The 20062-nt window shown below is 44.4% G+C and overlaps 2 protein-coding genes across 2 annotated transcripts in view; both read right to left on the bottom strand.

Annotated features, from left to right (window-relative positions):
- Positions 1-1837: 1837 nt before the first annotated feature.
- Positions 1838-5532, bottom strand: mettl2a (methyltransferase 2A, methylcytidine). Its single transcript, XM_076997185.1, has 9 exons — positions 5267-5532; positions 4885-4973; positions 4451-4692; positions 3973-4022; positions 3776-3836; positions 3547-3686; positions 3297-3403; positions 3145-3210; positions 1838-2353 (listed from the first exon to the last, which is right to left on the bottom strand). Exons 1-9 carry the CDS (start codon positions 5494-5496, stop codon positions 2130-2132), a joined length of 1209 nt encoding a protein of 402 aa, XP_076853300.1. The 5' UTR covers positions 5497-5532; the 3' UTR covers positions 1838-2129.
- A 309-nt stretch (positions 5533-5841) lies between these two features.
- itgb3a (integrin beta 3a) overlaps positions 5842-20062 on the bottom strand; it is a 20895-nt gene continuing 6674 nt past the window's right edge. The window contains exons 11-15 of the mRNA XM_076997184.1: positions 9572-9794; positions 9299-9399; positions 9031-9150; positions 8429-8595; positions 5842-7815 (exon numbers count right to left, since the gene is read on the bottom strand). Coding sequence (XP_076853299.1) covers positions 7747-7815; positions 8429-8595; positions 9031-9150; positions 9299-9399; positions 9572-9794 — 680 coding nt within the window. The 3' untranslated portion in view covers positions 5842-7746. The remainder of the gene's footprint in view (positions 7816-8428; positions 8596-9030; positions 9151-9298; positions 9400-9571; positions 9795-20062) is intronic.

Below are 20062 nucleotides of genomic sequence, written 5' to 3'. Positions count from 1 at the left end.
TTTTTTCTTACGCTGCTTCTTATTCTGGTTGACGCTTTTCAAAGTTGTACAAGTGGATCTGCTGCAGATCAGTGGCCCGGAGAAGCAGTCAAAAGGAAACCAGGAAGAAAACACTATACTTCAAGTGCAATCATGTTTTTCATATGCACTACCTTTATAGTTATTTCTTATCTAGACCTCTTTAAAGCTTGGCTTTGATCAGACCGCTCTGTCTAACTATAGGCCCATTTCCAAGCTGCCTTTTATTTCTAAGATTTTAGAGAAAATTGTTTACACCCAAGTAAAATTTTTTATGGACGAGCACAAAATCCTTGAGGTTTTTCAGTCTGGTTTTAAAACCCTACATAGTACAGAAACTGCATTGATTAGGGTTTTTAATGATATTCTTTTATCAATTGACTCGGGTGAGCATGTGATTCTCATTTTACTCGATCTTACTGCAGCTTTTGATACGGTGGATCATAATATTTTAATCTCTCGGCTGCAGCACATAGTGGGCATTGGTGGCATTGCACTGGAGTGGCTAAAGTCATACTTGACAGACAGAACTCTGTGCGTAAGTTATGCTGGCTCTGAATCATCCTCAGCTCCCCTTTTATATGGTGTTCCTCAAGGCTCAATTTTAGGACCTCTCCTTTTCTCTTTTTATCTCCTCCCTCTGGGTTCCATTTTTAGAAAACATGGCGTCTCCTGTCATTGTTATGCCGATGACAGCCAGATTTACATGCCACTGAAGAGAAACGATGCATGTTCTTTTAAAACACTGCTTTTATGTTTTGAAGACATTAAAGCCTGGATGGCGTTAAACTTTTTAAATTTTAACGAAAACAAAACTGAAGTAATGATGTTTAGTCCCAGTGGTCCCTGTGAAGTGCCCCCTGTTGACCTGGGCCCCTTGTCATCATATAAGAAGTCAACCATTTGTAATCTGGGTTTTAAAATGGACAGTGATTTTAAATTGGATAGGCAAATCGATGCAGTAGTGAAGTCCAGCTTTTTCCAACTGAGGCAGCTGGCTAAGGTGAAGAATATCCTCCCACGTGAGCACTTTGAAACAGTAATCCATGCATTTATTACATCACGGCTGGATTACTGTAATGCACTTTATTTTGGAGTTAGCCAGTCCTCCCTCAAGTGACTCCAGTTGGTACAGAACGCTGCTGCCAGACTGCTGACTGGAGTGTGTAAGAGGGAGCACATAACTCCTGTTCTGGCCTCCCTCCACTGGCTGCCCGTGCATTTTAGAATTCATTTTAAGATTCTTTTATTTGTTTTTAAGGCATTAAATGGTCTTGCCCCACCTTACCTCTCTGAGCTTCTACATCCACACGCTCCCACTCGGTGCCTCAGGTCAGCTGACCAGTTGCTCCTGAAGGTGCTGAGGGCAAAGCGCAAGCTCAGAGGGGATCGAGCCTTTTCAACTGCTGCACCTAAACTATGGAACGACCTACCTATCCATGTTAGACAGGCCCCATCTCTCACTGTTTTTAAAACTCGTCTTAAAACACATTTTTATTCCTTGGCTTTTAACTCCACATGAGACTTGGGTATCTTATGAGGTGTTGTTTTAAATAGTATGTATTAGAATATTTATAGTGGTCTGTGTTTTTATTGTATTTTGCTCTTTCTTGTTTTTTAATTAATTGCACACTCTGTAAAGCACTTTGGTTCGGCTGATGCTGTTTAAATAAAGTTGAGTCAAGAACGGCCAAGAACGACCCAATTTGAGTCTCCATTCCAGCTTAGGTTCTGGAGAGTGAAGGCCAAGGACTTGAAGAGGCTGTGCAACTTTCTATACTAAGACAAAAAGGAGGAAAAGAAAGTGGGTTTTTCATTTAAAAAACATCATTTTTATTTTAGGAAACAAATTAAAATACAGATTTTTAAGAAAAGAAAGAAATATTGCCCTATGTTCTTGAAGGCTTGTAGGCAGCAAGGAATTATGGGATTTACAGTCCTGCCTGAACACCGTTCTGTGTATTGGGTGATCTCGATTACTTGGAACAATGTACACGGCCGTGAAGAGCCACACGGCGGTAGAAACCACAGCAGCCGGACACTCCCACCGCCGAACTCACAAGAGCCTTGGCTGCCTTCGTCGTGGTTGACCCCTGCTTGTTCAAGGACATTCACTGTTCGGGTAGCTCCCCACGTTGTGCTGGTTTACTAATCAAGTCCTGGCTTCGGTCGTGCGCTGCGTCTTCTTGAGGAGGCGTGAGGGTCTTGCGGTACTTGCACTGCACCCACACCCTGTACATGGTCAGCTGCTTCCCCCTGTTCACCTGCAGCCGTCGGTCCACCAGGTTCTGCACCCTCTCCAGACCCGCACCGCCAAACAGCTCGTGCAGTTCCTCTGAACCCACACGAAGGGAGGAAAGAGCACCAGAGTAAAGGGGAGAAAACGTCCAGGTGCCCCGAGTTCTTTCACTTTCATTTCTGTCAATCTGATACGATTAATGGCCAGATAACATTAATTCAAATCATGGATATACTCAAATTGACTGGCTAAAATGTACAATCAGGAAACAGATTTGTGTGCTTTAATACCAGAGGTCCAGAGATTTTGAATTGCAACACCACACTCCCTATGGTTATCATTTTGAATCACAAGAACCCTCCCACACCAGTTTGAACCCTCCCACACCAGTTTGAACCCTCCCACACCAGTTGGAACCCTCCCACACCAGTTGGAACCCTCTCACACCAGTTGAAACCCTCCCATACCAGTTTGAACCCTCACACACCAGTCTGAACCCTCCCACACCAGTTGGAACCCTCTCACACCAGTTGGAACCCTCCCACACCAGTTGGAACCCTCCCACACCAGTTTGAACCCTCTCACACCAGTTTGAACCCTCCCACACCAGTTGGAACCCTCCCACACCAGTTGGAACCCTCCCACACCAGTTGGAACCCTCTCACACCAGTTGAAACCCTCCCATACCAGTTTGAACCCTCCCACACCAGTTTGAACCCTCCCACACCAGTTGGGTACACTTTGGTTAGTGAACTCACACTCAGTGTTTTCCCTCAACTCCAACAGGACTACGCTGGCACATTTCACTCACAGTCCACACTCTGCAACTGCGCTGTCCACACAGTTGTGTCTCCACATGTGTAATGTAGCCACACACATTTCTTTACCTTGAGTGAAAAAATAGACTCGTGTTCCATCTCCTCTCACATAGAAATTTTCAGACAAGCACCGACCTAAAATGACAATGGAAAGAAGCACACTGTGATGGACTATAGTGGACGTCGCTGCGGTCATGAGGAGGATGTAGTGTGGAACTGACCCTTTTTAAAGCGCAGCTGGGCCATGTCGTAGCGTCCATAGTCCCGAAGCAAGATGACCCCACCTGGCTTAAGTAACCGGGCCAGACTATTGACAGAGCTCTGCATCCTGAAACACACACACACACACACACATTTTCCATGTATGGTAGTAATGCAAACTTATTTACAATGTGTACTCTTAAGCTGAAGTGAACACAGGTGACTCACGTACAAACGAATCGCTTGCACACACCTGTTCTCTCCACTCACCTGTCAGGGTGCAGAGCGGAGAGAACGAAAATGAGGACAATGACGTCCAGGCTCTGCTCAGGAACGGGGTACGTGACAGCTGCGTCACTCAGGTCGTGGACAAAAGCATGACATCGGGACGGGTCGTACTCCAGATTAGACTACAATCAATCCACCAAGCAACCGGTCAATTGAATGGCTGAGTCATAAGGTTAATGATCGGATTAAGGCTTTAAACAACCGTTCTCACCTTGACTAGGTCGATGGCTGTACTAGAAAAATCGCAACAGTAGACAAAAAGACCTGGATCACTGAAAGACACAAATAAACATACACCGTGCCGTGTTTAGATGTACTTTGTGAGCATGTACATTCCAGTATTCTCAAGCTCCTCAATAAAAGGTGTTTTGATGGTGACGGATTATGTCAATATCTGGTCTTACTCACTTATTGGTCTTGAGTATTGGGAAGACTGTATTGCCCACCCCACAGCCTACCTAAAGGACAAGATGCACATTTAAGTGCAAAAGGTCACATGGTCATTGCACACAGACACAGAAAAAGACAAGTGTGTGTACACATTCATAAGCTACAGGTAAACCTTATAGGTGTACAGTTAAGACTAGAGCCCATTCATGCTCATGTATAGACATGTGTTAGCACAACAGCCACCACCACACCACTGTCAGGTCTGTGTGGCCACTGCTGTGCTGAAAACGCTCCACAAGCCAAAATGTCCAAAATGAATAGTGTAAAAGATAGCTGACAAAAACTGAGCATGGCGTAAGATGGGCTACAGTGAGTTTCTGGACACCCGACATGCACTTAATAAGTGTGTCCGGTAAACACTGGTGCAAGGCTGTTCGAGATAAAGTGGCTTGTAGGTGTATGAATCACAGGTGCAAACATGCATCCACCCTCTCACCTCCAGAATGCGATAGGACGCCGTGGAGCCAGGGAACTCTTCACCGATCACTCCCAGGTGTGGTGCATTCTGAGCAGGCACGTCACCTGAACACGCTCCTTCTGTGGAGCTCCGGGCCACCTTGCCACGGGGGGACAGCTCGGGGAACTCCGTAAAGAGCCAGTGTCGGTCCTTAAAGAAGCGGTTCTCGTGAATACAGTAGAAGTCGTTCCAGTACTCGTGAGCTCTGCAGTCAAACTCCTCTGTAAAATATAAAAAATAAAAAACACAGAAACTCTCAGAATGCAGGTATGTACAACACAAGACAGAGACGATAAGTGACACTCAACATATGTATAATATATAAAGCCAACAGTGGTCATTAACACGTCTTTGCTCCTTGGATGTCGGTTCCTGTTGGACGTGGGTGCTGGAGTTAGAGGTTGAACACGGACCTTGTTTCTCTGGAGGTAGAGGCGCACTGTTCTCCTGCACCTTCAACCGGGCAGCCTCCTCCTGCTCCCTAGACCACTCCACATTATCCCTGCGTCAGGACACACAGTATCTAATATAGTCAGGATATAACTTCTGTAATGAAATGTAACATCTATTTCACTTAACCGGACCACACTGACACATCACGAGATAACTACACAGAACAAACACGAAGTCTATGTCCAGACATGAAGTCCATGTCCGGTTATGATGTTACTCTGACACTAAAATGATTATGGCAACACCATGACTAACACCACGGTAATGTTAAAGCTAGTAATGTTTTAAAACACAAGACTGCGCTGATGTTGTCTAGATGAAGTTCAGACCACAGTTACGTACCAGGCGTTGTGCTTGAAGACCTGGCGCGGATCTGTGAGGAACCGAGTGCCAAACTGTGGTCGTTTCTGGCCACCCGCAGGACTGACAGGACCATTTGCGGAGTGTGTCACGTTTTCAGGACTGACAGGACCATTCGCGGTGTGTGTCATGTTCTCAGGACTGACAGGACCATTCGCGGTGTGTGTCATGTTCTCAGGAGCTGTGACTCCGGCAGACGCGGGGGCCGCCATGATACTCAAATGACCCGGATGTTGGTAGCTGAAGGTGTTTTTACCGATGAAAACATCGCCCCCTATGGGTGGACATGACACATGACATAAACAGCGAACCATCGTGGGTATCGTAAAAAAAGACAGAACAGCAAATTCCAGAATAGCGAAGCAAAGTGTGTGCAAAAAGTGGTAAAAATTCACATGTGAAAGAAATGTTTTAAAAAGGTAAACAGAACAGGAAACAGGAATACGACAGTCCAGCAGCGACTTTATCACTCGTGATATTGAGAAGTCCATGATCGAATGATAATAATATGATTTTCTGTGGTCTCAACACGTTTTCAATAAGAAAGGCTGAAACACTTATTTTATTTTATTTATTCTGTAAAGCACTTTGATTTGCATGTATGTATGAAAGGTGCTATACAATCATCATCATCATCATCATCAACAACAACAATAACAATAATAATACTTATTATTAATATTATCATTATTACAAACATAAAATAAGTAAAGCCTATTTTTGATGTCGAAATGCATTATGGAGTTCCATACGTATGCATTATTGTTAGCGCCACACAAATGAGCTTTTTGCATATTGCATATTTATTGTAGGCTACTGCACGTGTGCTGTCGAGAAAGAAGATACAGCGTTGTCACATATTCTTATTACTGCACATGGGTGCTCAATCATTTATTGCAGTTAGGAGCAAGTTAATGTAAGCCACACCGAATAAGTCACATCACATGTCTAAATGACATGCATGCATACACAAACATTGTTGAAAGGTTAAATTCAGTTTCACGCAAGAGCAATAATAAATATAAAACAGTTTTCTAAAACGTTTTTGGCTAAAACATTAACTTACATATATGCCTAGGGTGGTTAGTACGATTGACCAACGTTGCAATGATATCAAGCGATTATCTTGGGCATGAAGTAATGTCAACTCAGTATGTATTAGTTTGTGTAAACGCTGTTCTTCGTGCCTTATCTCAACAACACACAGGCAATATGCGGTCACTTAAATAGATGGTCACAGATTCCGGTCTAATAGCGGAAATGAATGTCTAGTTATCCCATAAATGTGTCAACCACGCACCCCTTCTTGACAGGGCAGATAAAACAGTGGCATAAATACCCATGCACATAGGTCACACATGTCTCTCTTTACTAATACAAACGGCGTGTTAGAGCGTTTCAGGGTAATTTGTCAAGAAGACCCCAGGAGACCCTGCTAAGTGTTTACAAGCGCACTGAAGGACGTCGTGATGTTGTTTAATATGTTTATAGCTACTTGTGTCAATAAAAATATCCTTCCATGGGGAAACCTTCAAGGTCCAAAAGCAATATTACTTAATAAAAAGCATTCTTGTAAAAAAAATGTCCAGCTCTTTATAGTATCATCAACCTGTTTACTGAAACACATTTTACATTTGACATTGGTTGAGGGTGATATTTATTTACATTTTCACTGAAGTATTTTACAAGTTTCAATTGCATTAAATTTAAGTCAGGAGTTATAAAGACTTGACTGAATCAATTTTTCTGTCTGACATTTTCATGAATGACTGACTCTCTGGCATAAGACCCAAATTTCCAGTGGGGTCCAACAGAATCTGAACCATATCTGCTTCCATGGCAACAAACGGAATGCACTAAAACTCTAGAACCAACCACATAATGTTGTATCTATGACAACCAAAGTTCCAGTGGGTGAGGTACCTTGAAAAGAGATGTTCATGTCATGTGACCACTGAACCCAAACACCACCCACTGGCACTCTCTGCCCATTCACACTATCACAAGACTAAAGTGCATAAATACTTTTAAACAAATCATTTGTTATTTCCACACATGTCATCAGTCAATGGGCTGTAAATATTATTTGGTCATGTTTTTAGCCTTGTGAATAAACTTTCGTATGATCTCACCACTATGGAAGGGAAGATATATAAAAATGAAATTTACATCTAAAATGAAATCTTCCATTTAGGACTGGGTACCCTGCTTAAAATATTTCTGAGTCAGCTCAGTTTCAAAGGAGCATATCCACATGCCCAGATGATTCATTCAGTGGTGGTTGTATCTGCCACAGTGCAGCATTAAAGGACAGTCACAAGGTTGACCCGTCTACATCCGAAGCAGTTCCTAGACGCCACCAAGTCTTGACTAATGGGCAGTGTGAGGGCGTTTTCAGTGAGGCTGGGTGTGACTGGCAGACACCCCTGAGAGAAGTGATGACTGCTGCAGGTGATGATGCTTTATGAGTTGCCCCTGTAGGTCACATTCGTAAAAGTGGTTGTAGCTCCTCGATATAATGGGTTGTTGGCCTACAAGAGAGAATAAAGGAGTACAGTGCAGTTCAAACTGAAAAGCAGTGCAGTATATAATAATAGAGTTTTACTAATTTTATTTGTTTACATTTTGTTAAAACAGTATTTTTTCTGTCCACTAGATGTCACTCTCCCAAGAACATTCCAGGTCAGTAACAGCAGCATACTATAACAAAACTATTAATAAAAATATCATTAAAATTGCAGTGAAATATACACGCTTTCTAGATGTTTCATTGCAATTTTCCACACCTCTCTCTTTCTCTGTTTCTTTCTATCACTCTCTCTCTCTCTCATTCTGTTTTGAAGAAACTTAGCACTTTTAGAATTTCTTTTTAGTAAATGTAATTTTAAAGTTATTTCACATTATTGTCTTTTTGGAATGAGCAGAACATATGGTATATGCTGCAACATACACACATCTACTAATGTTATTCACTATTGGTATGTAAAAACAAGCCACTGTCAAAACCCTCACTTAAGACGGGAAGTCCAGTTGTGACATGAAGCCATGCTTACTGCCTTATGTGGTATGTAGCTGAATAGTCTGTACATGCAAGTGTGTGTGTGTGTGTGTGTGTGTGTGTGTGTGTGTGTGTGTGTGTCTCACCGCTTCCCACTTGGCCTTGGCTCTCTCCTCCTCAAACTTGGCAAATTCTCGGCGGTCATGAATGGTGATCAGGAGTTTCCAAATCAGCAGAGCAGCCAAACCCAGTAAGAGAACAGAACCAATGGCGTAGGCCATTACTAGCATGATGTCAGGACCCTTAGGGCACTCTGCATGGGGGAGGGAGAGAGAGAGAGAAAAGGAGATCTTGTAGATATCATATCTGAATTACCATAACCGAATATGAAAATTGTACTATATCTCAAATCGTTTATGTACTGTAAATACACCTTCATACCCAAAAGCCCAACCAAATGATAAACTACAAGCTACATAAGGAAATCACATTTATAGATGTGTGAGACAGACACTTGTTGCTGTTGAAGATGATCTATTATTAGTGTGTTTGTATTTAAGTCTTCATTATTGTTATATCATAGAGAAACAGGCAGTTCTTGTCTGTCTTAAGCATACACTCACATATCAGTCCCACAGTGAAAGAGTCTCGGGAAACAGCGTGTGGCAGCATTACAGCCTTCACTGTCTGTCTCTCACAGTCTATCTGTCTCTCACAGTCTGTCTGTCTCTCCCAGCTTGTTTCTCACCTGGTTCTTTAACAAGGTACAGGATGGAGTTTCCACTTATGTCTTCGTAGTACTGGAAGTGATTAACACAGTCGTCCTCATCTTTATAGGTGCAGTTCACTGCACTCTTCTCATGAAAGACTGAAGAAGTGAGTAAAGAGGAGTTTAAGAAGAAGGTACGTTTTATTTAAACCTATTAGAGATGATTCTGTAGAAATGATTGTTCTTCACGTTGATGTATTAGACAGGGTCATGGCAAGGTTACAGCATATATACAAATGTGTATTACCAAGCTCGTCCACCAGCTGAATTTCGTCTCTGCAAATTGTGTTACAGCTTTTCTTCTCAAACAGTGGTCCTCTCTTATAGTGCTTACACTCCACACAGTCCCTACACACACACACACACACACACACACACACACACACACACACACACACACACACACACACACACACACACACACACACACACAGGAAGAGAAAGAAGGAAACAAATTCAAACATATTCACCTCTGCGCCTGACAGGAAACACTCTCACACCCACGATCACACACACTCACTTTTTGATGGTGCAGGAGTCCGGGCAGGTGGGGCACTTCTCACAGGTGGCACCGTAGGCGCCGGGCTGTGTGCACTGACACACCCCACACACACAGTGGCCACGGCCGCTACACAGGAGCCCCACACCCGCCATGCAGCCGTCGGTCCTCGTGGAGCAGTTACAGCTCTCACCAGACCAGTCAGGGCTGCACTGACAGAAGCCGCACACACACTCGCCATGGCCTGAGAGAGAACATCGCGCACACACACGCACACACACACACACACACACACACACACACACACACACACACAGACAGTGTGTGACAGACTGGTATTAGACAGACTGAATTAGACAGACTGGTATTTACACAGGTACTAATATCAAAGGTCGGTTTGAATCAAGCATGATTTGAGAAATGTCAGTCAAATGCTTGGCTCCTCCCACTCAGGACTGCTCTATCTTTACTCGCTTGTAAAGGTGATTTTATCCAGAACGACTTTCAGACACATACCAACTGTGGTGTGTTATAAGATAAGAAGTACACTGACAATATGACAGAATGGATAACTCAAAAGACAAGAGCCATAGAGCAACAGTAGACTAGAAGATTAGTCCAGATGGAATGCCTTTATATGTCATATGTACACATGTGTACAGGCCAGAGTATTTAATCCAGGTTCAGAAAGTAAAAGTCCTCACCAGGATTTTGCTCAGGCTTCCTGGATTGTGTTGATTCCACTCATTTTACCTGGATTGCACTAATTAGAAATCTAGCAAGCTTGAGCAAAATCCTGGTGAGGACTTTTACTTTCTGAACCTGGATTATACAACTCTGGTACAGGCCAATGGGATGCGGCTTCTTGTGAATCTGCAATCACTGCACAAGAACCCAGGAGCCAAGAGAGATAAGAGTCTCGCTCATGGCCCCCGTAGTGACTGCACACCAGATCCAGGACTCAACCCCCAACTTTCACTTTGACATCTCCCGCTGCCCACCAGGAAGTACACCCCAAGAAGACCAACCTAGCCTTAGCAAGAACATGTGTAATGGCCAATGTAGTGGTAGATATGGAGGAACAACCTAGATTAGCAGACCCAGATTAGGTCCTGATTAGCAGAAAACATCTTCAGCACTCTGGCTCCACTTCTTGTGCGGAACTTTTGACATGGCATCACCAAACCAGCTGTTGAGCAGTCTGAGGTGCTCAAATCTGTGTGGTGTGACCTAACTGTTGCCCCCTGCCTGCTCAAATCTGTGTGGTTTGACCTAACTGTTGCCCCCTGCCTGCTCAAATGTTTGGCCCCCTGTAGGACTCCTGTTAGATTCACGGACGAGGCCCGTAGACGTCTGACTGTGGTAAATCCTCATTACAGTTTTTGACGACTGCTAACGTGCGTTTGTCCAATCTGTAGTCACATTTTCAAAACTCCAAACACAGTGAACACAACATCAGTTTTCAGTGGCTATACTATTAGGGCGTACTCACACTAGGCTCTGTGATCCGGGCCCGGGCACGGTTGCCTGCCGAAGCACGGTTCGTTTGGCTAGTGTGAGCGCTCCAACCGTGCCCGGGCCCGGATCAGTTAACCGTGCTCGGGCCCGCTTTGAAGAGGTGGGCCAGGGCACGATTCATGTGGACTCGGGCACGGTTCGCTTCTAGTGTGAGCGCTATCCGTGCCCGGGCCCGCTTGGTGCCTCGTCTGATTGGTTCATTTCGCTGGAACTCAAACATGACATCAGTGATGCGACGCTCACGTTAAACAGTCATAGCGGCAAAGCGATTAGCAGACAATCGTTGTGTTAAATTATCGATAAATCTGTGCTTGCACCGTGTTTCTGCACTCCCAAAACGACTCCAAAAATACAATAAAAAGAGAATCGTGAACTCTATAGTGTTGTGCGAGCGCGCTTTTTTCCAAATAAAGCGGCGTTGTGATGACGTAAGCGTGCTCGGGCCGGGTTGCTGAAGCCAGTGTGAGTGCAGGCCAGCGGGGGAGTGGGGAGGGAGGATAACCGGGCCCCAGCACGGAACGAGCAAACCGTGCCTAGTGTGAGTACACCCTAACTTCAATTCATGTTGTTATGGCACAAAATGCAGTCATTTTACATGTTTTTATAATGCTTAAATTTTCTATACACACAAGGTTATCCAATAACAAAATTCTGGATCGTTTTTGTCTTATTTACAATTGCTTGTACACAGCATGCCAAAAATGAAAACCTAAGGTTCAAAACCTTAAATATCGTATAAAATGCCAAGTTCTGCAAAAACAAAGGCAGCTGAAAAGTTATTACTGTTGTACACATTTTTTGCACATATAGATAAATATAGTATAAAAAAATATATATATATTTATAAAAAAGTATAAAATAAAATGAAGTACAGTAATGTACCGGGTCAGAGAGGAGCAAATATAACAATTTGTCCTGCAATCTCAAGTGCTGGTTTGGTCCTTCACAAATGCCAGATTGGTCCTTATAACAGTGACCTCCTTCTTTCGTTTTTGAATGAACTCTACCAACAACTGGTTCCAGAAGCAGAAAGGGAACAGGTGGGAGGAAACACGAGGACATTTGTGATGGGACAATGTAGCATTTTGTCATTGTCATGTCATCACAAACTGGTTTATAGACCATCCAAGAGTGATGTCCCTTTTCCTCCCGCCCATCTCACCTTTCCTCAACCCCACTAAAGAACTTTTTTCAGTCTGGAGATGGAAGGTGTATGATCATCGGCCCCATGACCAAATGTCCCTTCTGCATGCAATGGATCCCGGCTGCAGAGACATTTCAGCTGAAGACTGCCAGGGGTGAATAAGGCATACCAAGCTTTTCTACCCCAGGCCCATGGCAAGGGCCAACATCAGATGTGATGTGGATGAAAACATGTGGCCAACTGCTGAAGGCCGTTTAGATTAGACCTAACAAGACTGTTCAGTTTTGTATTCTGTTTTTCCCCCTTGTGTGGCTTTTTTTGTATATGTGTATTTTTACACATATGGGACCATGGCTAATTATGTTTACAATTACGATAATTATTTTTTGGGTTAGGCCACAATTTACAGTAATGTCCCTAATACAGTAAAATATACCCTTTACTGCAAAACTGTTACTGACTCCTTTTTTGTCTAATCTACATTCCATATAGTACCTAACAGTAAATATCACTCATTGTGTAGACAGTATGTTGCCAAAAATGCACACATTTGAAAAAAAAGTCCAAATGAAGCGGATTACATTAAAAATGAACTGACTAAGAAAACAACAGATGTTACTGTAAAATGTCTGTTGTTTGCTGGGAGCAGTAGCGAACCGTGACCTTTAAACCTGGGCCCGCTACCCCCCCCCCCCCCCCCCCGAAATTTTTTTTTTCCTTTCTTAATAAACTAAATAAAGAAAAACTGAGACGACAGTACAGCTTTAAAAACGCAATAAACAATAATATCTGTACTAGATAACATCTTAAGCAAAATAAGTTTCCAAACAAAATAAGGTTCACAGCTCCGTGGTTCTCGGAAGCGGAATATGTAAACAACGCGCACGAGGACGTCAAAGGGATGAATCGAAACTAGCTAGCGATGGTGCTAACGACAGCTAGCGTCGCCACAGCGGGCGGAAATTATCATACAGTTAAGCCCGCCCACTAAGAGAGAAGATATGATTGGTAAATTTTGCTGTCATTTGAAACTGGTATTGCGCTGAATTATAACTGCCAGGCCCTCTGTAAACGAACAGCGGGCATCACAGTCCTGATAGGGGGAGACACAGGCTCACAGGCTTCCACTCAACCCCTCACCTTCCAACACAGATTGAATAGACACGGGTGAATATTTTATTTGCTTATATTTTTGTAATTGTTTAGATGTCGAATGTCAAACTGTAAGTAGATAAAATAAAATTGGATAATTATATATATAATGCTTTAAGAATATTTTAGGCCCTCTGAGAGGGCGTAGAGGGCCCTGACGGTTCCCCACTGGCTGGGAGAGGGTAAAATATTACATGTAATACTGTTTCTGTATTGCCATCAAATGTTAGTTTTTTCACAGTGGTTGTGCAGTGATTGACTATGTTCATCTCGAAAAGAGAATATGTGCTAGTGTTTGAAAGAATGATTGGATACTGAACCAGGTTTGCTGTGTTTTAACAAAGTTGTTTGCATTGTGAAATGCAGAGTTGTTATTTAGTTAAGAAAATGCGCTTTTGAACACGATATTACAGTTTTTTTCAACTGTTTACACACATTTTCCAAGATCTGTGTCTATTTTTCAAAACTCTACACACAAAACTCACAATTGCTCACACAAAATGCAAAATGCCTCAAATCTCCAGCAAAATGACACACAACATTCAAAATGTCATAAACACATCTCAAAAGCAAGCACTGACATCACATTGACAACACCTTTGTCATAATATGGCATTTTGGATTCATCATGTACACACTGTTGATCAAAACCTAAAGCTCTTCTTTCATTCAAGGGATTCTATGTTATACAAAAGTGCAGAGAGAAGGTGAAATACTCGCAACACAGTTTTCAAACCCAAAATATTACAGTTTTTCTCGATTGTTAACACACTAATACTGGTAATTGAGACACAATGACCACAACATGTAACTATTGCACCAACCCCCTGAACCAATTCTACTAAACTACAAGCACAATTCCTGCTTTACACTCAAATTGCAGTTCTAAAACACACTTTTTTCAAAACACTACACACAATTTTCTGCATTTGGCATAATTTTCATGAAGAAAATCTCTTGTTTTCACAAGGAACACACTGTTATTCAAAATTCTAAAGTTAATTGTCCTACTATGCACACTGACTCATCATATCAGCAAACACCTGTCACACATGTGTACAACCAGCAATCAGAGCTTTAGCATAAAATGGCAAAAGCTCTTCTGTTGGTGGTGAGCTCTTCTGTTTTGGAGCAATGGATGCCAACAGCGGAAACAGAGGGAGAGCCAGAGGAGTGAGAGCAAGAGGAGGAGGACGAGGATGAGGAAGGCCAAGGACCGTAATCTCTGATGAGATCCCAGCCACTTTGGTTGACCATGTGGTCTATGGTCTAACAATGAGGGAGGCTGGGCAAAGAGTACAGCCAAATGTGAGTAGGTACACTGTAGCATCCATCATCCGGACTTTCCGTAATGAGAACAGGTAAGAAATCAACTCTCAGTAGGAAACTGCAGTACTGCATATCAATACAGTACTCAATGAGTACAGTATTGCCTGTGGACTGTTCTGTAGGACTGTAAATATAAAGTATGTTTCAAGTATTTGGGAAATGTATTCCTACTTTGTGTTCCTACACAGTATTTACAGTATTTTACTATTTGTATTGCAGAACTGAAAGGTTACCAACATGAGGTGGACGGAAACGTCTTTTGTCTCCTGAATAGGAAACTGAAATCCTGAACATGGTCCTAGAAAATAATGCCATAACATTATGGAAAATACAAAGAAAAATAATAGAAAACAACGAGAGATTTCAAAATATTGATAGGGTGAGATTATCAACGCTGGACCGTGTCTTGCGCAGAAATAATCTGTGGATGAAGCAGGTCTACAGAGTGCCTTTTGAACGCAATTCAGAAAGAGTGAAAGAACTGAAATATAACTATGTGCAAGTAAGCCCTATACAATCTCACAACTGATGTATCCCCTCAACACTGTATAAATTATACATATTTCAGTATTGTAATCATAATGATTGTGCTTCACAATAGTGACTCCTCCATGTCTATTTCTGATACTGTCATGTGTGTTTCAGAGAATCTTTGAGCTAGAGGTAGATGCAGTGGAGCACCAATTCATCTTCATTGATGAGGTTGGATTCAACCTCACAAAAAGACGGACGAAGGAGGGGAAGGAATATCATTGGCCAGCGTGCCATTGTATGCAACATAGTTTTTTTTTTACTGTAATTGTAACTGTATATAGTAAACTCTTCTGTTGTTGTGTATGTAGACCACTGTATGTGCAACTTTGTGTTGGGTGGGATGTACACTGTGTACATTGCTTTTGTGGGAAAAAATAAAATATATTTGTTACTGTATATGTGTGTTCTGAGTATAAAAACACTATTCTAAAATATTTTACAATGCACTTATGTATTTCCTGTCTGTAGTAAGTGTAACACTGCACAAAAAAGGCCAAAGTCACTATGATGAATGGAGAAGAAGTGTTTTCCATTCATCATAGTGTTTTACATTGAGCACATCAGTGTTCAACCAGTTGTTATAAATGTCTATTCATATGATGGTTTGTGTGTGTCATCTGAGAACAAAATACCATTTTGAGAAGATATAATATTGTTCTGACTGTAAAGTTTCATTTTGAAAGAGAACTGAGGGGTTTTGCCCATTGTGTGTGTGTTTTTCTGATTTGTGTGTAGAGTTTTGAGAGTATGAGGCATGCTGTCAGACAATGTGTGTAAACAATCGAGAAAAACTGTAATTTTTTCCAAATAATTTGCTGCTGTTACAATATTTGTACAGTGCAGAAAAAAAATCCAACCACCACATGAAGTTGGACAGACACCAAACACATGTCTGAAAAAGCTGGGGGGTGTTGGCTGTGGTGAGGGTATGGGGGGGTGTTGTCTGTGGTGAGGGTATGGGGGGGTGTTGTCTGTGGTGAGGGTATGGGGGGGGTGTTGGCTGTGGTGAGGGTATGGGCTGGGGGGTGTTGGCTGTGGTGAGGGTATGGGCTGGGGGGTGTTGACTGTGGTGAGGGTATGGGGGGGTGTTGGCTGTGGTGAGGGTATGGGCTGGGGGGTGTTGGCTGTGGTGAGGGTATGGGCTGGTCTGTGGTGAGGGTATGGGTTGGGGGTGTTGTCTGTGGTGAGGGTATGGGTTGGGGGGTGTTGGCTGTGGTGAGGGTATGGGCTGGGGGGTGTTGACTGTGGTGAGGGTATGGGCTGGGGGGTGTTGGCTGTGGTGAGGGTATGGGCTGGGGGGTGTTGTCTGTGGTGAGGGTATGGGTTGGGGGTGTTGTCTGTGGTGAGGGTATGGGCTGGGGGGTGTTGTCTGTGGTGAGGGTATGGGCTGGGGGGTGTTGGCTGTGGTGAGGGTATGGGTTGGGGGGTGTTGTCTGTGGTGAGGGTATGGGCTGGTCTGTGGTGAGGGTATGGGTTGGGGGTGTTGTCTGTGGTGAGGGTATGGGTTGGGGGGTGTTGGCTGTGGTGAGGGTATGGGCTGGGGGGTGTTGTCTGGTGAGGGTATGGGTTGGGGGGTGTTGGCTGTGGTGAGGGTATGGGTTGGGGGGTGTTGTCTGTGGTGAGGGTATGGGCTGGGGGGTGTTGTCTGTGGTGAGGGTATGGGCTGGGGGGTGTTGTCTGTGGTGAGGGTATGGGCTGGGGGGTGTTGGCTGTGGTGAGGGTATGGGCTGGTCTGTGGTGAGGGTATGGGGGGGTGTTGTCTGTGGTGAGGGTATGGGTTGGGGGGTGTTGGCTGTGGTGAGGGTATGGGCTGGGGGGTGTTGTCTGTGGTGAGGGTATGGGTTGGGGGGTGTTGGCTGTGGTGAGGGTATGGGTTGGGGGGTGTTGTCTGTGGTGAGGGTATGGGCTGGGGGGTGTTGTCTGTGGTGAGGGTATGGGCTGGGGGGTGTTGTCTGTGGTGAGGGTATGGGCTGGGGGGTGTTGGCTGTGGTGAGGGTATGGGCTGGTCTGTGGTGAGGGTATGGGGGGGTGTTGTCTGTGGTGAGGGTATGGGTTGGGGGGTGTTGGCTGTGGTGAGGGTATGGGCTGGGGGGTGTTGTCTGTGGTGAGGGTATGGGTTGGGGGGTGTTGGCTGTGGTGAGGGTATGGGTTGGGGGGTGTTGTCTGTGGTGAGGGTATGGGCTGGGGGGTGTTGTCTGTGGTGAGGGTATGGGCTGGGGGGTGTTGTCTGTGGTGAGGGTATGGGTTGGGGGGTGTTGGCTGTGGTGAGGGTGTGGGCTGGGGGGTGTTGTCTGTGGTGAGGGTATGGGCTGGTCTGTGGTGAGGGTATGGGGGGGTGTTGTCTGTGGTGAGGGTATGGGTTGGGGGGTGTTGGCTGTGGTGAGGGTATGGGCTGGGGGGTGTTGTCTGTGGTGAGGGTATGGGCTGGTCTGTGGTGAGGGTATGGGTTGGGGGTGTTGTCTGTGGTGAGGGTATGGGTTGGGGGTGTTGTCTGTGGTGAGGGTATGGGTTGGGGGTGTTGTCTGTGGTGAGGGTATGGGTTGGGGGGTGTTGGCTGTGGTGAGGGTATGGGCTGGGGGGTGTTGGCTGTGGTGAGGGTATGGGCTGGGGGTGTTGTCTGTGGTGAGGGTATGGGTTGGGGGGTGTTGGCTGTGGTGAGGGTATGGGCTGGGGGGTGTTGTCTGTGGTGAGGGTATGGGTTGGGGGGTGTTGGCTGTGGTGAGGGTATGGGTTGGGGGGTGTTGGCTGTGGTGAGGGTGTGGGCTGGGGGGTGTTGTCTGTGGTGAGGGTATGGGCTGGTCTGTGGTGAGGGTATGGGCTGTGGTGAGGGTATGGGCTGGTCTGTGGTGAGGGTATGGGCTGGTCTGTGGTGAGGGTATGGACTGGTCTGTGGTGAGGGTATGGGCTGGTTTGTGGTGAGGGTATTGGCTGGTCTGTGGTGAGGGTATGGGCTACTGTATGTCCTCTCTTGCTAAACACTGAGGGAAGAACCTCCTTGCGTGGCGCATCCATCCTTGAATAGAGGCATCAATGTCGCCACACACTTCCTCCATCGCCTCAAGAAGTGGAATATGAGCATGAGGACGATGATCATATACCCGCCAGCACCAGGTGGAGAAGAACTCCTCAATTGGATTGAGAAAAGGTGAATATGGAAGCAGGTACAGAACAGAGAAGTGAGGATGTGTCACAAACCAGTTCTGGACCAGATGTGCCAGATAAAAACTGACATTGTCCCATATGAACACAAAACTTTGTTGATCTAGATTCTGCCGACCTTGGACAAGAATATTGAGAATTGCATCCAGAAAAGATATGATGTGAGCAGTGGTGTAAGGACCAAGTGTTGAATGGTGATGCAGGACACCATTATTGGTAATGGCAGCACACATTGTAATGTTTCCCCCACGTTGTCCTGGGACATTCACAAAGGCCCTTTGACCAATGACATTTCTCCCCCTTCTCCTGGTCTAAGTGGGGTTCAAGTCCACCTCATCTATATAAATATACTCATGGCGGACATTTGCATCTGCATCCATCTCCAAAATTCTCTGTAAGAGACAAGAATATATATTTGCACACATGTGCACAACCCAAAAATCTTGATATGTGCAAGTCTAATATACTAGAATTAATTTTGCATACATACATTCACAAAGTCATGATGCAGGTTCTTCACTCTGATGCTGTTTCTTTCAAATGGGACCCTGTATAGCTGCTTCATATGTAAGTGATTATTCTGCAGGACACGATGGACAGTGGACAAGCTTACTGTGTCCATGTTATGGAAAACAGTTGCATCGTTGACTATGTGGTGCTGGATCTCGTGGATTCATGGTTCAAAACAGACATCTTGACATTTGACCTATTTATAGGCCTATACTTAGCCAATGATTCGTTGGTGTTCAATAAAGTAATGAATGCTTACACATATGAGGACTGGGAGTGAATCACTGGTGATTTAGTGTGGCATTTTGATAGGTTGTGTTTGAAAGATGAAATCAAGTAACTTCCTGTTTGATATTTGTGTGTTAGGTAAAAACTTGTGTGTAAAGTTTTGCAAAATGTGTGTTTGGAAATTGAAAACTGAGTCAGACACTGAGAGTTAGTGTATGGTTTTGCAGATTTGGTGTGGGGTTATGGTGTTTGAAGGGCATGTTTAGAAAATTGTGTGAGAAGAAAAGATTTTGTGTGTAAACAGTTGAAAAAAACTGTAACTATTTGGCTATTTGTGTGAGGTCAATGTGTTGCTGTGTTTAGAGTTTTGTCAATGTATCACAAGTATTGGGAAATGCACGTTAGCAGTCGTCAAAAACTGTAAAGTTCTGTGCACTTACGTGATATACAGTTCACCAGGTGTTACAGTGACACCAAATGTTCTGAAAATGGAAAATCACCTGCGAACTACACCTGCTGTACAGTGTACCTGCGAACTACACCCGCTGTACAGTGTACCTGCAAACTACACCTGCTGTACAGTGTACCTGCGAACTACACCCGCTGTACAGTGTACCTGCGAACTACACCCGCTGTACAGTGTACCTGCGAACTACACCCGCTGTACAGTGTACCTGCGAACTACACCTGCTGTACAGTGTACCTGCAAACTACACCTGCTGTACAGTGTACCTGCAAACTACACCCGCTGTACAGTGTACCTGCAAACTACACCTGCTGTACAGTGTACCTGCAAACTACACCCGCTGTACAGTGTACCTGCGAACTACACCTGCTGTACAGTGTACCTGCAAACTACACCTGCTGTACAGTGTACCTGCAAACTACACCTGCTGTAAAGTGTACCTGCAAACTACACCTGCTGTACAGTATACCTG

Source organism: Brachyhypopomus gauderio, chromosome 2, assembly GCF_052324685.1.
Source record: "Brachyhypopomus gauderio isolate BG-103 chromosome 2, BGAUD_0.2, whole genome shotgun sequence".
Classification (NCBI taxonomy): domain Eukaryota; kingdom Metazoa; phylum Chordata; class Actinopteri; order Gymnotiformes; family Hypopomidae; genus Brachyhypopomus; species Brachyhypopomus gauderio.
The sequence above is the reverse complement of the archived record's forward strand: the minus strand, read 5'-3'. Positions and strand labels throughout refer to the sequence as shown.